Source organism: Phoca vitulina, unplaced genomic scaffold, assembly GCF_004348235.1.
Source record: "Phoca vitulina isolate PV1807 unplaced genomic scaffold, GSC_HSeal_1.0 scaffold27, whole genome shotgun sequence".
Classification (NCBI taxonomy): Eukaryota; Metazoa; Chordata; class Mammalia; order Carnivora; family Phocidae; genus Phoca; species Phoca vitulina.
Window position 1 is genome coordinate 3,936,351 of NW_022589730.1, and position 21,268 is coordinate 3,957,618.

The 21,268-nt window shown below is 53.6% G+C and overlaps 1 protein-coding gene across 2 annotated transcripts in view; it reads right to left on the bottom strand.

Moving 5' to 3' along the window:
- Positions 1-21,268, bottom strand: part of ZNF407 (zinc finger protein 407) — a 483,307-nt gene that overhangs the window by 16,719 nt on the left and 445,320 nt on the right. Inside the window, exon 9 of one of the 2 annotated variants that reach the window (XM_032422568.1) lies at positions 17,240-18,774. The exons of the other annotated variant lie outside the window; for it this stretch is intronic. Coding sequence (XP_032278459.1) covers positions 17,432-18,774 — 1,343 coding nt within the window. The 3' untranslated portion in view covers positions 17,240-17,431. Of the gene's footprint in view, positions 1-17,239; positions 18,775-21,268 lie in introns of those variants that run through there. 2 annotated transcript variants of the gene reach the window in all.

Genomic DNA, 21,268 nt, shown 5'->3' on the forward strand with positions numbered 1-21,268 from the left:
CACATGATAAATGGGGAGCGAATGGCCTCTCCTGAGGAGCTCAAGGTCCAGGTGGACACACAGCTGACCAGCCATGAGAGGCAAGTTGCTTCCTGACACTCACAGATGAGGGGACTACTTTATAGTCCACTGTCAGGAAAGGCCTTGCAGAAAAGGCCTTGGAAAAAGGCCATGCAAAAAGAAGCCATGGAGATGGCACTGAATGACAAGGAAGACTTGGCTCTGCTGAGGGAAATTTCCAGCATCACAAGTACAAAGGTCTTGAGTAAACAGGGAGTAGGAAGGCTCAGTGAGCTTGGCATGTTTGGGAATCAGACAAAATGCCTAGAGCCAGGAGGTGGGCATGGACTTTGGGACTTCTAAGTAGGGTATACTGGTTTAGAATATCTACAAATTCTTTGATAGTCCCTTCAAATGGTGGAGCCAAATTCCCCTCTCTTGAGTGGACTTGGTGAGTCACTCCCAACAATGGAATAAGGTGTAAGTGATGGTGTGTGACTTCGGAGGCCAGGTCATAAAAGACACTGCAGCTTCAGCCTCTGTCTTGGATCACCTTCCCTGGGAAGGATGCTGCAATGTTATTTGCTGGGAAGACACCCAAGTAGCCTATGGCAGGCCCATGTGCTGAAGCCAGTGGAGGGCGCCATCTTAGAAGTGTTTCTTCCACTTCAGTCAAGCCTTCCGGTGACGACAGCCCTGGTGACACCTTGACCTAAGCTCTCAGAGACTGTGAGCCAGAACCACCAGCTTAAGCTGCTCCAGAATTCCTGGCCCACAGCAACTGTGAGAGGATAAATATGTGTTGTTTTAAGCCACTAAACTTTGGGGTAATTTGTGCAGTAATAAGTAATTAATGCAGATGAGAGGTGACAACTGATTTATTTTTGTAAAGGGTCATCCTGGATTGGAGGAAAGAAATAGTAGAAGCAAGAGAGGCTGTTGTAGCAGTCTGGGCAAGAGACGTTGGTGGTAGTTGTGGGCACCTAGAGAGTGCGCTGTCTGGACGTGAAGTACAAGTCAGCCGAGTAAGGGGAGGGGAGAGAGGTCAGGACAGCTCCTGGTTTTTGGCTTGAGCAGCTGAGGGACCATGGAGCCATTCACTAAGATGGGGAAACTTCTGGAAAGAGCACATGTGTGTGGATCAACAGTCCTATTTAGAAGGGATCATGATGATGATGATGGTAGTAAAATATTAAAAATTTTTTTTTTTTTATTTTTTAAAATTTATTCATTAGAGAGAGAGGGCAAGGGAGGGGCAGAGGGAGAAGAGAAGCTTAAGCAGATTCCCCACTGAATGGGGAGCCTGATGCGGGGCTTGATCCCACGACCCTGAGATCATGACCTGAGCTGAAACCAAGAGTCAGACGCTTAACCGACTATGCCATCCTGGCGCCCTGGCTATAAATACTTATTGAGCATTTATTCCTTGCCAGGCACTCTTAAAAGTGCTTTACTATATTAACCCTAAAAGCATTGTAAGGGTGAATCTATTAGAGATGTTAGAAGACGCTCATCAATAAACAAAATTCTACTGAAGCTAACAGAAGGGTTCCAAAGACTTCAGTATTACCCAAAGCATCAATTTCCAAACAAACAAAAAAATCTCCCCCATTGTGACATATATTTAGTGCATATTCCTGAGTCCTTCTGGGGTGAGTCCCAGAAATCTGTATTTTAACAAATCCCCCCAGTACTTCTGATATGAAAAGTCCGGTGTTCACAAATACACACTGGGACTCACTGGTGGGGCTCGAAATCAATCAAGGGAGTTACGACAAGCAATTTTACAAAGATGAAATGGAATAGAATAGAAAATATCAGGGTGTATCAGAGCAGTAAGGATAAGACCTGCTTTGTGAAACCTTTCCTCCAGTTATATCTAAATTTTATGTATGTATGCGAGTATCATGTATGGGGTCGTCAAAAGAAATACATTTTTCCCGGTGGATCACCGTCAGAACAGTTGCAAAATCACTGGCCTATGGGACCGTCTTTATGAAATGCTGCTCAAGGGTTGTTGGGCATATTGGATTCCACATGGAGAAGTGCACCCCTCACCTGGCTGATGGGACTGCCAGACCCCTGGGGGGCTCTCTGTGGGGGGAGTGACCCCCCTCTGCTCCAGAGTTCTCAGACTTCCCGAGACACTCCTCGTGCCTGCACTGGGCTTCCCCTCTTGCCCTGACCTGCTCCTTTGCCTCACAGCTGGAACCTTTCCCACCGGCTACCCCCTCCTCCCTCCCCTGCCCTGGCCCAGCCCTCCCTGCCAGGACCCGCAGGAAGCACCTGCTGCCTGGTACACGTGCGCTCCGTTCAGGAAGCTCCCGCTGGGTCTATCCTGAATGTGGCATGCTCTGACACTCCCACCTTGCCCAGGCCACTGCCCCTCTGTCGTCCATCCAGCCTCATCTCTGAGTCCATGTCAATCCTCGTGCTCATGGTGTTTGCTCTCACTCTCGTACCTCCCTTCCTCCACCGTGAACCAGTCTGCCCTCTAACACTTACACGTAGCAGTCTTCCTGCAAGCACTATGGTCTCAAAAGTCAAGGGACGCACACGGTCTCTGCCCTCGGGGACCTCCCCAGGCTGCCATGGAAGGCAGTTGCATGTGTGAGCAATCATAATCCATGGAGAGAGGGTGGACTCCCCTGAGTGGAAAGCACTGGACGGGAAGGGTCGGAGGGTGTTGTGGGTCAGCCAGAACTTTCCAGCCACAGGGAACAGAGGGCACAGGCAGGGAGGTGGACAGGCTCGGTGCTGCTCCTCCCAGGGTTTGATGGGGGGACAAAGGGAGATGAGACTGGTTGGGTAGGCAGAGTCCCAGGACTACAGGGAGGTGTAAACTGTGTTAAGAAGTTTACGTTTTGTCTTGCAGGTAATGGGGATCCAGGGTAGGGTGTGAGCAGGGGAGAACATCCACATTAGAAAGATTGTGCTGGCAACAGGGAGGCTCCTAGGATGGATGAGGGTGAGATGAGAAGCTGAGACTAGTTGAGAGATGACTCTAACGACCCAGGCCAAAGATGGTGACAGCTTCCACTGAACACTCTCCTCTCTCCAGCTACATTGAATCTGTTCACAGAACCTATGGGTTGGATGGGTTGACCCACAGCAGTCATGGAGCTCAGGTGGCCACTCAGGGCAAGGGTCCGATCCCCTGTGCTGGACCTTCTCTCCCAGCCCCTCGAGATAACTGATGTGGGGTGGCAGGTCTAACAGAGGGCCCGTGAAGTGTGCCGTTGGGCTCTCATTCCTCTCCAGCACCTCACTGACTCAGAGGGCATCTCTCCCTCTTCTGTGCATACTTTTGTTCCAACATCTCAAGACAGCTTCTTCTCAGTCTTCTTTCCTCCTAATGGTTACGGGCAAGTTCCTTCAACTGTTTCTCTTATGACATGGTTGCTGGCCCACATGCCCGGGGGCTTCCTCTCCCACTCCGGTGGTGCCCCGCCGTAAATCTTGTTCCAGGGAGGGAAGTGGATTCTTGAGGTATGGGTGATGCTAGTGGAGTTAACGGGTAAGCTTCTAGCAATCTCCCATGGGGGGCGAGGGGAAGGTCATAGTGAGCATGTGACCTTTCTTCACATGTGAACCACCAGCAAGCCAGATATTCCCCATTCCCCTTCAAGGAGCAAATATGATCAGAGCTGCAAGGAGCCTTCATGATCAGGTAGCGTGACCAAGGCCTTCATTGAGAGACAGGAAATGCAAGACTAGAAGTCTTAAATGATTTCCACCCGGTGATTGAACTCGAGTGTTCACGTGTCGGTGATGGAAAGTAAATGTTGGCATTTACATGGATCCCTGTTCAACTTAATCTTATTTTGGGGGGCTCAGGATAGGGCCATGTCTCAACTTTTGAAGTTGTCTTGGTACCTAGCCCAGAGCTAGCTTCATGGTAAAAGCTAGCAGATGAAGGGCAACTAGCTGATGAGATGTTTCTCAAAGCTGGTCACAGATCCGACTCATCAGATAATACTCTTTCAACATTCAAAATCCAGGTCACATTCTAGACACACCAGATCAGACCCTTGTGGGTAGAGCTGGAGAGCCTAACCTCGGGATTCACTGATCTCAGTTCAAGCATCCTTTGCTACCATCCTAGCGAGGGCATGCTACTGGCTTCCAGCACTTGTAGACTTGAGAACTAGGTTAGTGCTGTGTCCTGAGGCCTTTTCTAACCCCCTGCTCCAAATTCCAGGAGACCCGGCCAGTTCTGCTCTTAGCACAGCATATCATGGTGGTGGTGAGATTCACGTTCTCTCCCACTCATCTTAGCATTGGGGCCCAGGTTTTTGGGGTGGAAATGTAGAGGACTAACTCCCTGTCATTTACCGCTGTTATTGTAGGGAAGAAATCAAGAGCTAAGGTCCACAACAGAAGTCTATACTCCAGGGAGTTAAGAGGTCAAAAAATATTGCCTTTTTTTTCCCTTCCAAGTTGAGAACAAAGATGCCAAAGATGTGACAGCTTTATTGCTAATAAACTGATTGGAGGACTTGGCTTTAGATCTAAGGCGAGTAAGGATTACTAACTTGCCCTACTGCCCGCCTCCTTCCCCCAGCAACACAGGGTAGGCCTTGGGGAGCCCACCCAAGTTTGGAAAGTTTGGCTCAGCAGAGCAGACAGTTCCTTGGAATAGAAGAGGTAAGAAAAGAAGGCAAATGGCCCGTTCTTGCAGACTTTCCATAGACTCGCTCTACAACCCTGGGGCAGATGTGAGTCAGCAGTTAGAAGAGACGGTGGGCTTCATTCCAGGAGGTATCCCTTCCTCTGAAGCACGATGCCAGGAAAAAAGAGGGTTGCCCACCCCTATCTGGACCATAAGCATCCCTTTCTTCCCGCCGTCCGTGAGCCCATCATCTCTAACTCTGTCAGGTGTGCCTGTTGCTGAAAGCCAGTGTGAGCAGCTTGCATTTAGAGAAGGAGATTATGACCTCTAAAACCACTCGCCTCATAGAACATATTTCCTGGGTGATGTGCAACCAGAAGCCAAATCAGAGTCTTGGGGAGCCCCCAGGGGCAGCAAGGCAGCCACCAGCTATTGAACAAAATTCAGAGATGGCCCACACATGAAGTCAATTGACATCCATCCCTGGCTTTCTTTGGGTTGGAAGACCCATCCATCCCCAACTGACAAAAACATAACAACAAATTTAGAAGCCAAAAGCATTTAGAAAACTTAAGACTGAAGCTTAACACCATTTTGCTCTGAGCGCAGCTGACTACTGTCATTCCATGCCATTCTCCTCTCTTGGTGATGAATCATTCCAGCATATATATTGTTTCCTTCTTCTCCCTTTTTATACCCTCAAATTGAGCTATGCAAATAGACTCAAGATGGCAGAGTATGTCAGTGAAACCACTTGAGACATAGAAGAGTCTACTGGTGGCTTCTGGTGGTTTCTGACTATTTAAATATATATTATAAAAGTTATTTGGTATGCAATAGTATGTAATTTAGTCTCTTGCTCAGATAACTAAACATGGCCAAGATGATTATTACACGGCTAATTGGTAGGAATTACCATCAGTCCATTTGAAGCAACTGACTCCATCACTTTCCAAAAGCTGAGGTGGGGGGGTTAGCATTTCCAACGTGTGCATCAGAGACTGGGGGAATGAAATGCTTTTATTCCACGGACTGTGGACCAAAAAAACCTCTTTGTTTGGACATCCAGCTCCGTGGCCAGTGATTTGGCAATTTCCCGATGCTGTCAGGCATCTCGGGGCTCATTCTGCAGGGCAGAGGGGCAGACGGGCGTGGCATAGAGCCAACCTGCCAGCCAAGCATGTCAAGTCAAATGGGAATCAGTTCAACGTGCTTGGCTTCTTGGATGGAGGAAAGTATTACTTTTTTTTTTTTTTTTTTAAACACAGAATTATTCACTTCCTAAATCATTAAGCATATCTACTTTTTTTTTTTTTTTTTAATGTTCAGATAACGACAGCTATTCAAACACTAAGGGTAGAAGCAGCCCTAGAGGAGGAAGTCTCTGATAGAAGCTGCCAGTTCCTCAAGGCTGGCTCCTCCTTCACGTCACAAGGCTGCTGTTGGCTTCAGCTCTATCCCTAGGGTTCCTGCACCAAAAGTCTGGGCTGTTGCCCCAGGATTCTGCAGCAAGGGGTCAGAGGTTTCTGCAGAGCAAAATTAGATTTCAGCTGCTTTTCTCCAAGCTTTCCTCCCACAGTGGCGGTGGCTGCCTGTGCTCCAGGACCCTGGGCGCAGCTCTCTCTCCACCCAAACACCCAGCTCAAAACACCCAGAACAATGCACGGTTGCTATCTCCTCATTCCCTTTCCTCCTACGCTTCCCCAGGGTGGACCATGAGGATGGAGCCAGGAGGCTGTGCTAGTTTGCCATCTAGGCAAGAAATGGATGTTGCAATTTGTTGGCACTCAAATTAGGTGTCATTTTGAGATGCTGTCTATTAACCTCCTGTTAGGACAGAGGATTTAGTACGCTCATCTTAACCACCCCATTCTCCCCATTCTTCCAGCTTAATTATAGTACAACTTTTATTAAACTCATTTCAGTATGAATATGATGACTGTGTAAACATTGTTCACTGTGGAACCAAGTGACTTGATTTTCTTTCTTATACATTTGGGTAGCTTCTTCTGGCATTAATATTACCTCACTGTTTTTATCAGCTTAGATGTTTTTTTATATGCTATCACTTATCCAAACTTTGAAACTATCCAAACTTTTAAAACATGTTTTTCATACAAATGAATGTATCAAGCCATCTATCAGTTCCATTCCTTTTTGCTTAGAGCCCTCCCTTTATCTGCTACAATGAGCACTACCCTAGAAATACCCCTTGTTGCCCCTATCTTGATCTTTTTTTCCCCACGTCTCAAAACTACTCTATCTTCTTCAAGAGCGTATCTTGCAGTTGCTTCATGAAAAAAGGGTACAGCGGAGGCAAAACTTTGGAGAGACTGCACATCTGACAATGTCTTTATTTTTACCTGCATGTTTGATTGATAGTTTAGCTGGATATAGAATTCTTCTTTGATTATACAATTTCCCTTTGGATTTTGAAGACTTTTTTGACTTCTCGTATCCAGAATTGTTTTCAGAAGTCTGATGTCATTCTGATTTCCTTTGTGTGATCTCCTTAATTTTTCTCTGTGAAAGATCTTAGTTTTGCATATTCTGGGGTTCTGAAATCTCATGTTGATAAGCCCAGTATGTGCCTCTTTCATTCATTATGCTGGGCACTTAATGGGTTCTTTCAAGCTGGAAACCCTTATCTCTCAGTCTGGTAAATCTTCTTGAATTAATTCTTTGATCACTTCCTTCTTTCTGTTTTCCCTTTCTAGACCTTCTCTTGGTTGGTTCTGGATCTCCTACACTGATATTTTAACTTTCTGATTTGTTGTATCACCTAATTGAATTTCTTTGCCTTTTGGTCCTACTTTCTGAGGGCTTTATTCACTTTGTCTTCCAAAGGTGGAATTTTTAAAAACACGAATTTTTAAAAAATGACACCTATTTTATTTTTAATTTCCTAAATTTCTTTTCTTGTTCTCTTACTGTTACTTTTTAAAAATATAGAAACGTGTTATTATTTCATGGAAGCATATATTCTCTTATTATTCAAGGGCAGTTTCTGAATTTTTCTTTTTAAATATGTTTCTACTGGATTTCTTTCTTTTTTCCCCTCCTATTTATTTTTGATCTTTTTTATTCATGTTGGTCCCTGGCCTTATGCCCATATTTGAATGAGGCCCTAAGGCTGATTGGAAGTTCTGTGTGGGGTCTTTTGGCAGTTGGCCTTCACTCCAAAGTGACCTGGTGGCAGTCAGCCCTTTCAATGGGAAAACCTTGAATATCTGTCTATGGAGGTCTCCTCTCTAGGGTCGTTCAGTTTCTCCAGTAAAGAATCCTCTGGTCTTCAACCTTCAGGTCACATATTTGGTTTCCCTTGTACTGGAGCCCAGCAGGAGAGAGACTGGAAGTGGGTCTCATTTGGTACATAGAATTTCTCCTAATCCCATTTGACGAATGGCCTCTCCCACTTTTTGCTGGGTCCCCAGCTCGGAGCCTTTCTGGTTGGAAAAAGAGAAAAAGCTTCCAGTTGTCTCCAGAAAAGAAAAAGCTTCCAGTTGTCTCCCGGATTAGGACGTGGGGGAGAGTTCCTGTCTGGCTGCGGAGGTCAGGTGCGGGAGGGACCTGCTTCGGCCCCACCCCAGCTTTGCCATCTGCACTGTCTAGGGCACAGCTGTCTCCACGTCTCAGGGCTCTGGGACGCGAGTCAGCGTGCTGGGGCTGGGACCGCCCCTGCTGGCACCGAGCGTCTGCTCTCTCTGGTCTGCTCCGCGAGGTCCACTCCCCGACACTCTTCACCTTCACCGCAACTTGTTTTCATACGAGCTCTTGCTGCTTCTCTTACTCTGTTTGTCTTTGTGGGATTATGCCATTTGGTTCCTCAGCTCTCTTTTTTGTGGGCTGGGGGTAGGAAAGCATACAGGTCTGTGTTCCGTCCTCATGTGCCGCTGAGAAGGTGTTGATGGGTGCTGAATGAGTGTCGGGGGGACGTGTCTGGGGTCGGGGGAGCAAGCACACAGGAAGCCAAGAAGCCCAGGCTGTCTTGTCCCTTCACAGACCCTCACACTCGTGCTGTCTGAGCGGGTGAAGCCAAGTGCGGGCCGCTAAGCCCATTTCTCTCCTGACCGCGAGTGTCCAGCAAAACTGCCTCAGCTCCAGTCCCAACACCTCTGGAGAGTCAGGGAGTGGCGAGAGCACAGGGAGGTGCTGGACATTGGGGTGCTTTGGTGGGGTGGGTCAGAGTGTGGTGCAGGTGAGCCGCTGCATCTAGAAAGAAAATGCTAGAACTTCTATTTCTATGTGTTCTTTGAAAAATTCAGAAGACACCCCGAGGACAAGGACGGCCACCTCATGGGGCCAGTTTGTGAAGCAGCCACAGTCACAGGTTTGCTGAGGGCCGAGTGGGGACCACAGAGCAGGGGGCGTGTTGCTGCACATGGCAGCCCCCCTGGGCCTGGCCGGGTGGACCTACAGACCACAGTGCGTGGTTTCTACCAAGCTAAGCCCCACTAAACGGACCAGAAACCCTGCACTGGAGAGGATCCCCCTGAGGCAGCCCCCAGGGGACCCTCTTTCTCCTCTCACGGGGAGCTCTACGGCAGCCAGCTGAAAACACCGTCACACTCGGTCCGACCAGAGGGCCAAGCGTGTCCATTGATCAAGACTCTCTCAAATACCCGTCTACATCCACTTTTTGAAAAGATGAATATTGTCCTAATATATAACAATGGTGTACAGCCGTTCGGGTCAGGCATGTGATAAAACATGGTTTGTTTTATCCACATTACTTGAATAGCTCCATTTTCATGTTTGTGTTATATCATCAGTGCCATTTATATATATAAAATATATATTATGTCACATTTATTCATACATGTGTCCGATGTGAGTTCATGTTTTGCTTTCTAACGAGGGGGTGTGTGAGCCGCTGAGGAACACAGCTTGAGGAGGAGCCCAGAGCCTTCCTGCTTTCCCACAAGCCTCTTCATCCTGTGGGGAGGCCGGTGCCCCTAGAATTTCCCAGCTTGGCTTGGGACTGGCTCTGTCTCACCAGCTCTCTGCGTCGTGCGGAAGAGGAAAGCCAAGTCAGCCCGGTGGCAGGAGGGGATGCGTGCCCAAGGCTTCGGGGTGGCCCTAGGTCACCACCTCTCGCAGACCGGCCCCACGGGTCTGCCCTCCATCAAACTTGAGACCTGCCGGGCGTGCCCTTCCACGTTCCCAGGACACAGCCGCTGCGCCTGCGAGCAGACGACCATCTCCGCGGGAAGGTCTGAGCAAAGCCCAGCCTTCGGGGAGCTGATGGCACCAGCACTCACCATCCTCCTGGCGGGAGGCGAGGCAGGGGGAGCTGGCTGGGGGCAGGGGAGGACGGCACCCCACCCCCATCCCCCGACCGGCCTCCCCAGCCCGGTGCCTGTGCAGGAGCCCCAGAGGGGGCCTTGCCCTTGACCGCCGCCCTCGCGTCCTGCTCCTGTTCTGGGCACCCCGGTGGCGGGCAGGGGCAGCCCGCCCCTTCGGAGGCTCAGGGAAGGGCTCCGGGAATGGAAGCAAGCCTGAGGGCATCAGGAGGGAAAACCACGGAATGCATCAGTGAGCGGACGCAGTTCGCAGGTGGAGAGCTGAACGAAGGAGCGGCGCATCGGAGCCCAGGCCCAGCTGTCCCTGCCGGAGGAGACCAGCCTGGGGCTGGCATCTGGATCTCACAGCTCCTGAAAGCTGCCGCCGCGCCATATGCCAAGAGACTCGAGCCCGCTGATGCTCCAGTGACAGGACAGGACACGCGGTGGCAGATTTCCCGACAGAAAGACAGCGCCGGCTGGGCGTCCTGCCGGCTCCGAGAGCAGGGAAGCTTCGCCAGCCTTGCTCCCAGACCCGCTGTCGCCCGGGAGCAGCCCAGGGAAGAGGCGGAAGGCGCCCGTCCCCTTTGCCTCCCCTCGGGGCCAACCCAACTGCCCGACGCAGCCCACGACCGCCGGCGGCTGGGCGGCACCCGCGGGAACCGGGGCTCGGGGCACCTGCCCGCCTGTGGCTGCCTGGGGGGCGTGGGCGGCCAGGGAGGCCCCAGGATGGCGGGCCAGTGAGGCAGGAGGCGTGGGGTCCTCCTCCCGCTTCCCTCCCAGTAGCTGCCTCCCCACCGGAGCCCCCAGCCCAGGTGGGCCGAGGAGCAGTGCGCGTGAGCCCTGCCACCGACTGGATAGTACCCAGCGATTTCGGAGGCACTGAGGTGTGACCGGCCGTGTGCAGTTTGGTCTCATTAAACACGGTGCGACTTCCCTCCTCTTGGTGCTTCTCTCTAGCATCTAGCAGACCCACTCCACCTTGGGCGGCATCGGGGACTCGGCTGCGCGGACAAGTAAGCCCCAGGCCTGAGGCTCGCTTGGCCCCCTTGCGTCATCTCCCGCCGGGGCCACAGGGCTCTCTCCAGAAAAGGTCACGATCATCCAAGACCAACAAGAACACCGGGGCTGCTTCTCACAGAACGTCAAGGGAGGAATCATGGGTGGGATCAATCGAACTGGCCCGGGGACCTTAGGGCCAGAAAGAAGTCAGGAATAAGCAAATAGAATTGTAATTTCCATAGAATGGGAGATACTTCGCCTGGTGTCACACACGAGGGCTGTGTTGTTTCCTTTCGATCAGGACGATTAGCAGGGAAGAGGAAGGCCCCTGTGTCGTCTACTGTTGATAAAAGCCCGAAAGTCCCCGTAACAGGCGTGACAGGGCGGTGTGCGAACCTGACTCAGCCTGTCGTGGGATTTGGTCTCAGGATCCTTCTGGCAGAAGGTGGAAATAAGCAGGGAAACGTGTGGAACCGCGTCAAGCAATAATGATATGTGTGAGAGGCACTCCGTGGTCCCCTCCTGCCAGAGTTTTGTTGAGAAGTCACCACAAGGAAGAAGAGCCAGCAAATAAGCAGCGGCTGATGAGGGACGGAGGCCGCGTATCTTGACCCGTCCCTTAGACGGACGTGCCGGCCGCCTCCGGCGTTCCCAGCTCTGAGCCACTGGTGGGTCGCGGCCTCTGCCCTGGAGCTCTGTCCTCGGCGGGAAGAAGAGGACAAGCGGCCGTACTCTGTGAGGGCCAGAGGGCCAGGATGGGGGCGCCCACAGCCCACAGGGGAGGACCTTCTACCTCCAAACCTGTCCAGGGAGTGGCCCCTGTGCTGGGGCCAGAGCCCACACCCCACCGCGCGGAGCCTTCCAGACGTGGGGGAGACGGCGGCTGTCGCGTGAGTCACAGAGCGGGTCTGAGTCACGGGCAGTGAAGCCCTGTTCCGTGATGTGCTGCGTGTGGCGCTTTGCACTTAAAACATCCCTCGAGCCCTTCAAGTGGGGCCAAGGCGGAAGCCGGGGCCGGGCAGGGATGTGGCATCTCCCCGCAGACTCTGGCCCCATTTGCAGACCAGGCAGGATGGCATTGAAGATCTGCTGAGGCCTCGGGGGACAGCAGTGCGTGGGGACACAGGCCGTCCTGCTGAGGGACCCCGGTCCCACCCAACACTGCCTGGCCACGTGCTGCCCCGAGGGGGACGCCGGGGCCGGCTGGAGCAGCTCCTCGTCTCTGAGTGGGAACCCAGTTTGGGAACTGAAACACGAACCTTTAGTTTGCATTGGTTTTTTATCGCTCTGCTTACAAAGTGATCGGAAGGGTGACGTGAGCTGTTCTGGAGAGCACGGACAACGGCGCTGACAGAGCGCCCTGGTCCAACACTCCCGCTCGTCGCGGCTGCAGGTCATCCTTCCATGGTGCTGGGAGCCAGGCCCCGGTTAGGTCAGTCTATTCTTATTTTTTTAATTTAAATTCAATTAATTAACATATAATGTATTATTTGTTTCAGAGGTACAGGTCTGTGATTCATCAGTCTTGCACAATTCACAGCTCACCATAGCACATACCCTCCCCAATATCCATCACCCAGCCACCCCATCCCTCCCACCCCCCACCACTCCAGCAACCCTCAGTTTGTTTCCTGAGAGTAAGAGTCCCTTATGGTTTGTCTCCCTCTCTGGTTTCATCTTGTTTCATTTTTTCCTCTCTTCCCCTATGATCCTGTTTTGGTTCTCAAATTCCTCATATCAGTGAGATCATATGATACATGTCTTCCTCTGATTGACTTATTTCGCTTAGCATAACACCCTCTAGTTCCATCCACGTTGTTGCAAATGGCAAGGTTTCATTTTTTGATGGCTGCGTAATATTCCATTGTATATTACCCACAAGTATGGAATTAAGTCATTTTAAAAGTATTTATTAAGAGGTATTGAAAATGTAGGGCCATGGAGTAATAAGCAAGTGATTCCTGGTGAGATCTATAACGGATTCATCCGAATCTGGTGACGGGCCTCGGTGACCACGTGCTCGCCCAGGCGATTCCATCTTGGCTGGGCCCGCATGACCTCACACACTTAGGGTCCCACGGAGAGAATAGAAGGCTGACTCCTGTCCCGGGCTGAGGGCCCCAGGAGTTTTGGAGAAAGAAGTTTCTCTACCTCATGCTGATTTCTCAAGGCAAAGATTCCTCGAGAGGGCTCTGCTTCCTTTATGTGACAGACCCAGAGTCGAACAGCAGCGATGACGTGGCTTACCCCTGTACCCCTGGCTCCCCCTGGGCACGGCGCCTGTTTTCGTAACGCTGTCCGTCTTCGCTTTGGGAAACACCGCAATGGTGCAGGTGCAAACACCTGGGTCCTGATTCTAGAAGCCCGCCCGTGCGGCCTTCACCAAGGACCCCTCAGCCACGAAGGCCGCATGAGTCCCTCACGCCCAGCTCTAGCTCCCATGTCTCGGACACTGAAGCTTTGTTTTGTGTTCAGCGCGGGCTGGAAATGGACCCCATGAGGAAGGAGCAATTCAAGAGCGGGGTGGGAGGGAGGTTCGTGAATGGCGAGCCCCCCTGGGCCGCCCCAGCAGCTCCTCCTGAGTTCCCACAGCACTTGTTTCATGGGGTTCCTTTTTATGGTGGTAAAACATGATCCCGCGATTGAAAGCCTGAGCTCCAATTATGAAAACTGCCAAGGGGACCATCAGAAGGACAGCATCACGCTCTCGCCCTTGCGTGGAAATGTCAGGCACCCGTGGGACCCTCCCACCTCGCGGGGTGACGCGGGTACACGCCGGCCGGGCGAGGGCAGGGGGGACCGGCCCTGGACGTGGCGATGCCCGGGGGCGGGGGGGTGCACGCAGCACCCGCGGCCCCCACTTGTGGCTCCACGGGACCCTCCCCGGCCCACTCCTCCGCTCTTCCTTTATCTCCAGTTACAAAGCAGTGCCAGGTTTTGTACTCAGCCGCTGCCATGTCTCCAAATGGCTTTTCAGTGTCAGGCCTATCAGGAAATTAACTCATCACGCAGTGACAGCTGCTAATTTTTTCCCCTTACATGTCAGACGGATCGCCTGCTGAAGCTAATAATGAATCACCAATCCCTGATTAGAAGGTGCTTCCGAAACGTAAAACTGCCATCTGAGCTAACTCTTTTCTTCATGTAAAATGATATCGCCCTCGAGGAGTAGGAAGCGAATTGTATTCTTCAACAAGACGGAACAGGAGCAGGTTGCTTAAGTGAGCTGTGTGCGCTCTTAAATTACGGGCTACTATTCAACAGTAAAATAAGGGAAAAACTTAGAGCTCCTTTCTTCGTTTGCTCAACGAACGACCTTTCTGGTTTCCCAATTCTCGTCCCAGAACCAGCTCTGGGTTAGGCTTTTGAGCTGGCCCTTCTGGTCTTCCCTACGTGCCGTTTCTCTCTCTCTGCTCGGGGAAACAGGAGGTTTGACGGAACAGAGGGATGCAAATACTGGGCTGGGCGCCGGGCTCCCGGGCAGCAGGTCTCCGGCCTCCTAGAGGGAGCGCCGGGTCAGAGCTGCGGAGTCTGGCCTGAGCGTGGCCGGGCCTCGGGCCTCTGCGGGGTCTTCGCCGTCATTTATTAGGGGGCCGACCAAAGACCCACCACCTGTCTTCTGGGGCGTCGGGTCCACGGTTCTGGCCTGAGCTGCCGTCTGGAACTTCTAGCACCCCACTGATGCAATCCTAGCACATTCACTTGGTTCTTCGCAGAAAGGCTGTCCTTGCTATCTCCCGGGTGACGCGGGTTTCTTTGCTCGCGTGTTCTGGGGCGTGGTGGGGGAGAGGTTTCGGAGCATCCTCCTGCCCACCCTCCCACCATTACAACTGTCCAGGGACTCCAGAAGCATCTCAGAGGGATGCCTGCTTGGGTCACCACGTTTCATGACAGTGACAGTCAGTGGCTAAAACTCTGTAACTCCCCATCCTCTATGGCAAGCTTCTGGCCCGGAAGGTGGACCCTAAACTATTTCTCTCTGTTGACGTGGTCAGGGCAGTGGCCCCCCTGCAGGCTGGACGTCCCTGAGGCTCTGTCATACAGCTGGTCGGCTATAGCTGCATATGAAGGTGGCCTTTCTGGATTTTAGTCTCCAGGTAACTCTGTTGTTTGCTTTGTTTTTTGCTTCTTTAAAGCGTGACTGTTTTCTCTAGCTAAAACCCCAAGGGAGGCTGGAAGCTTGCCTGTGTCTTCTTCGTGGGCACCCGCTGTGTGGCCTGCTCACAGGATCGGCCACGCCTCGTTATTCTGAGCCACAAGTTTGTGTACGTGCTCCTTCGACTCCCGTACGTCCCAAGGGTTGTGTGATGAGAGAGAAGGGAGAGGGAACATGAACCCAGATCTACCGGTAATTACAGGATACACTAGCTTAGTGAATCCTTCGCAATCCTTCTGAGCCTCGAAACACCTTCTGTACAATTTTTTTATGCAAAGGCCTGCTCTTTTCATTGTGCATACAGCGTGATTGCTGGTCTGACACTGCGGGCTACGCTGGTTTTATGAAGGATTAAATGCCACCGGAGACATATTTATCCTAAATAAATCACAAACGGTAAACTGCAGCATGTCGATGTCAACAGCCTGGACTCGGGCAGAAAGGTGAGCCGTAGAGGACGGGGCACCGGCGGGAATTAGCATCGGAGCCGGGGGCCGCCGGCTGCAGCCCAGGGGAGGAGTGATCAGGCAGGAATATTTCCACCTGAAAACATAGCCCCCCTCCCCCCCACGCTGCTGCTGCTGCTGCTTTTTTTTTTTTAACACGTATGAGAAGCTTGGAGAGGGGCATCACTTTATAAAGGTCACCTTTATCCTGGTAACAAACGGGAGTTGATCCTGTCACTGTTGGCTGAGACAAGTGTTTAGGAAGAAGTGGATCGCCCTGCCATTTTTAAGAAACACGAGCAAGTCATACTCAGCTAATTATGACTCTCGGTGTCAAACTTGAAATTTTACCTTTCATTTTTTTTGGGGGTAGGGGAGGGATAGCTGTGTCAGGGAGGTGGCCCTGGGATGGCCGGACTGCAGAGGGACGAGGACGTGCTGCGGGCAGCGCATCCCTACCCTGCGCTCCCAGGAAGGGACCTTACACTCAGAAGGCACTGTTTTCTCTTCCTTTTTTCTCGTGTCTGCTCCTCACAATTTTTAGATACTGTGACAGAAGATGCTATTGTCACCAGAAGGTGCCTGGGCCACGTGCCAAACCCTCAGAAGACAGCACGAGGCCACGGGAGGTGCCCTGGACATGGGCAGAGCGGGCGGAGAAGCTGCCCTGTCAGACAGAAGGACTAGTTCTTTCCAGTTTCTACAGCTGCCCATTGGCTGGCTGCTGGAAAAAAGAGAACCTCATTCTCTTTCAACGCTATAATTTTATTTCAAAGAAAAAAATAGAACAAAAACAACCTTTGCATTTGGGGGAGGGGATCGTATTTACAGGTTTGGAAAAGGAAGAGCAATCGTATGGAGAAGTGAGTTACTAGAACACAGACTCGCATTCCACAGTTGCCGTGAACCCACAGCTAAACACGGACGACGCTGGCTGGGGCCGGGGCTGCAGGGGCGCGGCTTTCTGTTAGTAACGTTGAATGTCAGCTTCTTCACAAGGACACGAATCACAAATAAATCCCGCAAGAATGGTATCAATATGAAGAAACATTCGTTATAAAAGCAAAATATTGATATGAACACTAGTTTCCAGAGTGCACATTTCATATATAGACTTTATTGTATGAAACGAAGTCAAAATTAGAAGCACTGGGTTGTCTTAACCAAGGTATATTTTCATCCAATAGAAACATCAAGGCTTTTCTCAACCAGAGGCTTGAGAAGGCTTCTTTTAAGCAGAGTGCAACCAGAGCTAGGAACACCCCCACCACGTCCGGGGGGGAGGAAACTGATGCGTCAGATGAGCTACTAGGTCTTCCTTTGGTCTGGGGACACTGTGACCCTACGATTTCAGAAGAATGGACAAGGGTGGACTGCTCAAGACGGGAAGACTTGTAGCTACAATTTTTAACCAAATCTATAATAAACTGTTAAAATGGCTCCATGCTGGACTGCACGAACAGGCATGTCTCAGGCCACAAGATACACCATTCGGACTTCTCCACCACTAGGCACAATCCTTTGATAACTGAAATGGGAAAACATTTGCGGGGAGCGGGGGAGGGGGTGGGTGGAAACCGAAAACAACGTGGCTTCGCCTCAGCACAGTGGACAGAACAGAGGGAAAAGACCAGTCACGAAAGAACCGAACAGGAAACGGGTGCGGTTGGCACGGGGCTCCACCCCAGCAGCACCCCGGCCCGGCCTCCCCAGCGGCGCGGGGTTCGGGTGGGCGGCCGGCCGCGGGCCCCCGGGGACCTGGTGCGCGCTGCTCCGTGGTCCGTGCCCACCTCGCCCCGAGCGCGGGCCGCCACCCCTCCGGACGGCCACGCCGCTGTCCCGAAGCCGTGGCACGTGCAGCCTGGGGATGGCCGTGCCCACACGGGCCGGACCGGGCCACCCCTGCCCGGGGCCGAGCGTGACGATCCGTGCCTCAGGCTTCTTGGAGTTCGTGACTCTCTCTTTGGCTCTGGATGACGGTGGCGGCCGGGGAGCCATCCTGGGTGTAAATGACCATACTCGTCAACTGTTCGGCTGCATTTGGGACCATGGCCTCGGCGCCGAGCGCGGCCCCCGCCTGCAGGATCTCCTGAGGGCCGGCCGCCTCGATGACGGTGTGCGAGTACATGCCCGCCGCCTCCTGCGCGCCCGGGGGCAGCTCCGTCACGATGTAGTGCGTGGCGCCCGCGGGGAAGCCGCCGCTGGACTCCCGCACCATGGCCTCCACCAGCTCCTCCGTCACGATGATCTGGGAGATCTCCGCGTCCGGCTCGGCCAGGTCCACGTGCTGGCCGTGCGCCTCGGCCCCCTGCATGATGATCTGCGAGCCCTCGCGGGCCAGCATGTGCACGGTGCCCTCCTCGTTCACGATGACCTGCGTGACGCCCTCCTCCATGAGCTGCCCGGCCGCGGCCGAGTCGCACACGGCGAACTGCAGCATGCCCTGCACCACCTTCTTGAAGGCCACCTGCGCGCGCTCCTGCGAGGCGGGGACGGCCGGGGGCCGCACCACCTGGGTCAGCAGCTCCACGGGCTCCACGGCGGCCGCGCCCTCCCGGACGTCCTGGAACATGTGCATCTCGGGGGCCTCGGGCTGGGCGGCGGCGGGCGGGGAGGCGGGCGCGTCCGGCCCGGGCAGCTGGACCAGCACGTCTTTGTGGCCGGACCTGCCTCTGTCGTCGGGCCCGGCCCGGCCTTCCGCCCCTCCCAGCTCGGTGACCGCACACAGCAGGGCATCCAGGGCGGAGGCCGTGTCGGGCGGGGGGACGCCGGCCTCGGTGAGGTCTAGAATCTCCTGCTTGGTCACCTGCTGAATCACGGCACCGCCCGGGCTGAGGGCTTCGTCCACGCCGCGGCCGTCCATCGAGCCCCCCACGACCACCACCTGGGTGGCTCCGTCGGCCAGCTGCTCGGGCAGGAGCGGCCCGGGCACCACGCCGCCCACGGGGGCGCCACCGTGGCCCGCAGCGATGAGCCGCCCGTCCTCCGTGATGTGCAGCACGCGGGCCACCTGGCCGGCCAGCGCCAGCGTCTGCAGCGTGGCCGCGGCCGTCTCCTCCACCGAGGCGTCGAGGGCGAACTCGCCGTCGTAGCCCTGGATGATGATGACCTGCTGGACCTGCTCGGGCGCCGCCGCCTGCTTCCTGCTGCTCCTAAGGGGCCGCTCTCTGCCAGGGGCCGCCTCTGCCAGCGCGGCCGCCGTGAAGGGGCTGTCTGTCTCCACGAAGGCGGCTCCTTGGCCCTTCAAACGGCACTCGTAGGACTTGGACACGATGCCTAAGGGAGACAGGGACCAGTTAGAGCCTGGAAAACGACTTTTAGGCTTACAAGTAAGACAAGTCTTCGGCAGCAGCTGCAAAGCCTCAGCAGAAACTCTAGAGTGAGCCACACTGCAGGGCGGCCGCGGGCGGGAGGGGACGGGGTGCCGGCAGCCGGCCTTTCCCCGTCCTCTGCTCGCACTGCCCGAACGGCACCGCGGAGAGCCGCCGCCTGGGAAGGAGCGTGCCTACTGCCCTCGGCGGCTGCCGTTGCCAGCAAGACCTCAGTCGCCGGCGGGCGCGCAGGCCACCGAGCGGTGGCAGTATCTTCTGACCCAAAGGCGCATCTTTCTGTAAGGTTATGAACAGCTGTGAGGAGGGCACAGGACGCGCACACACACCCACCTCCCCGGCGCCACCTGCGACCCAGGCCGATGCTTGTTTAATAACTTGACAGGGTAAAATAGGCCTGGCAACTGCCATCTTTATTTCCATCAAAACAGAATGACTCTTTAAACAGAGTTCCTGTTTTTGTCTTTAAATCCCAAATTTTCTACCTGTGTTCTTACTGTGGCCTCCTTCTCCCTAAATGAGAGAACGACCTGCCAGTGATCTCTGTGAGAGTTTCCATATCTCAGTGGCCACCCCAGTTCTGAAATGCTCCACTTTACTCTCTCTATTGTAGGTCATTTTTAAAAAGCACCTTTACCCTAACCGAAGCAAAGAAAATGATAAGATTATGTACTGCTAGCATCCCTTAAAGACCACTTTGTTCTCCGTGTTGGGGCTCTTCTGCAAGAAAGCACTTCTTTCAACACAGAGTCCACTCTGAGTACGGACCCCAGACAAGGCCCGCATCCGGTGGGTGCAGTGGCTCAGGGAGGAGCCCCAGAAGCTGTTACATCCCATTTGCCAAGAGGACACCCCCAGGCTCACACCCAGACCGTGGGCAACGGTCCAGGATCTGGACTCCCGTGCTACGTTTGAACAAGGCAAACTCCTGGCCCATCCCGCACACACTGCAGCGAAGCTCTGTTGTTCGACACTCAGACGTCAGGGGAAGTCCTGCTTCCCCCTTCACGTGAGAGGCCAGAGGGAGTGGAAGGATCTCCTGGTGGCTGGTGTGTGCATGGAAATAACTGGGAGGAAGCTCACTGCACAGCGAGTTCGTGGGATCGGTTTTCTGTCACCATGTTCTTTCAGCTGCTGAGGCTCTGACTCGCAGTGAGGAAGTAAAGTGTACAGGTAATCCATCTTCCTAAACAACTATGAGGACCAATTTACATTGTGCCTTCCCAGACAACTCTCTATAGCGTGAATCTTGGGAAATCGACAGAATCCCAGACTCTCGGGTCAGGAAAAGACGTGTGGCATCAACCAGGACGATCTCTGTCAGCAGCACCTCCCTCTCCCTCATGCTCATTCGGGGATAATGGGATACCCTGACCGGGGGGCGGCGAGGGAGGTCGCGGCGGGGAGGGGCGGCGCTGCTCCGGGCTGGTCCTGCAGCCATGGGTGGACCAGGCCTGGCCAAGCCATCACATCGCAAAGGTCAACTGAACCTTCTCCGAGGAGGGGCCAAAGCATCGATGACTGTAGCTAAATGACGGGCCTAACTGTAGTGTCCCGCTCTGTGTCTTGTTTACCCTCTGAGGAAAGAGAAAAACTGGCCGGGAGCACGAAAGCTTGCTCCTTCCTACGCCTCCGTGAGCGAGCAGCTCCTGAATGCCCACCGTGTGGTGTCTGGGGGTGGGTGTCACGGGGCAGCGGTGGTCTTCACACTGGGGACTCCCAGCTCTAGGGCCTCTGAAGACCTTCTAACAGTTCTGTGAGCCTAGGGTGAGTTTCCAGGAACCAACCGAGTGCACTTAAACTGCCCTGCCCAGGGATGCGCCTGTTGTGATGTCCCTCCCTCCGCCTTCCCCTTCCCCCTTCTCCTGCTTTGTCAAAGAAAAGCTCACCCCTGGGAAGATTACAGTTCAGAAGGCAAGCACGAGAGTAGGTGAACCGCACGGGTCCTCGAGAGGAAGGGCTGAATCATGGTCTATACTTGGACCTCATCTCCCGGTTTATCTTCTGAACTTTAAATCTCCCTAAAATCTCTGTCTTCAAAAGCGCCGGGAGGCCAGGCAGCAGGCTGGGCAGGTGAGGACAGGGCGTTCCAGAGCCCCCATTCCCACGTCCGTGCGTGCCTGCGTGGACACGGGGTGCTGCCGTCCTGCTCAGCGTGCCGTCCGCGGGGCCCCCTGGGTCTCCGGTCTGCCGTACCCGCCACAGTCTTCCTCCTCTACCCTTGCAATTTCTCCCCTCCATCCTCTTCTCTACCTGGGACGTAACCGTTCCGCTTGCCTTCAGCGCCCTGCACTCCATCCAGTTTCTGCCCGTTCTGTCATCATGGCACCCTGAACTTGATTTGCTTGGTTCTGTCCATTCCCTAACTTCAAGGGCATTTTCAGTCTAACTTAGAGTTTGGGGCCAGGGGCGGGGGGAGACATGAAGAAATAAAGACACAA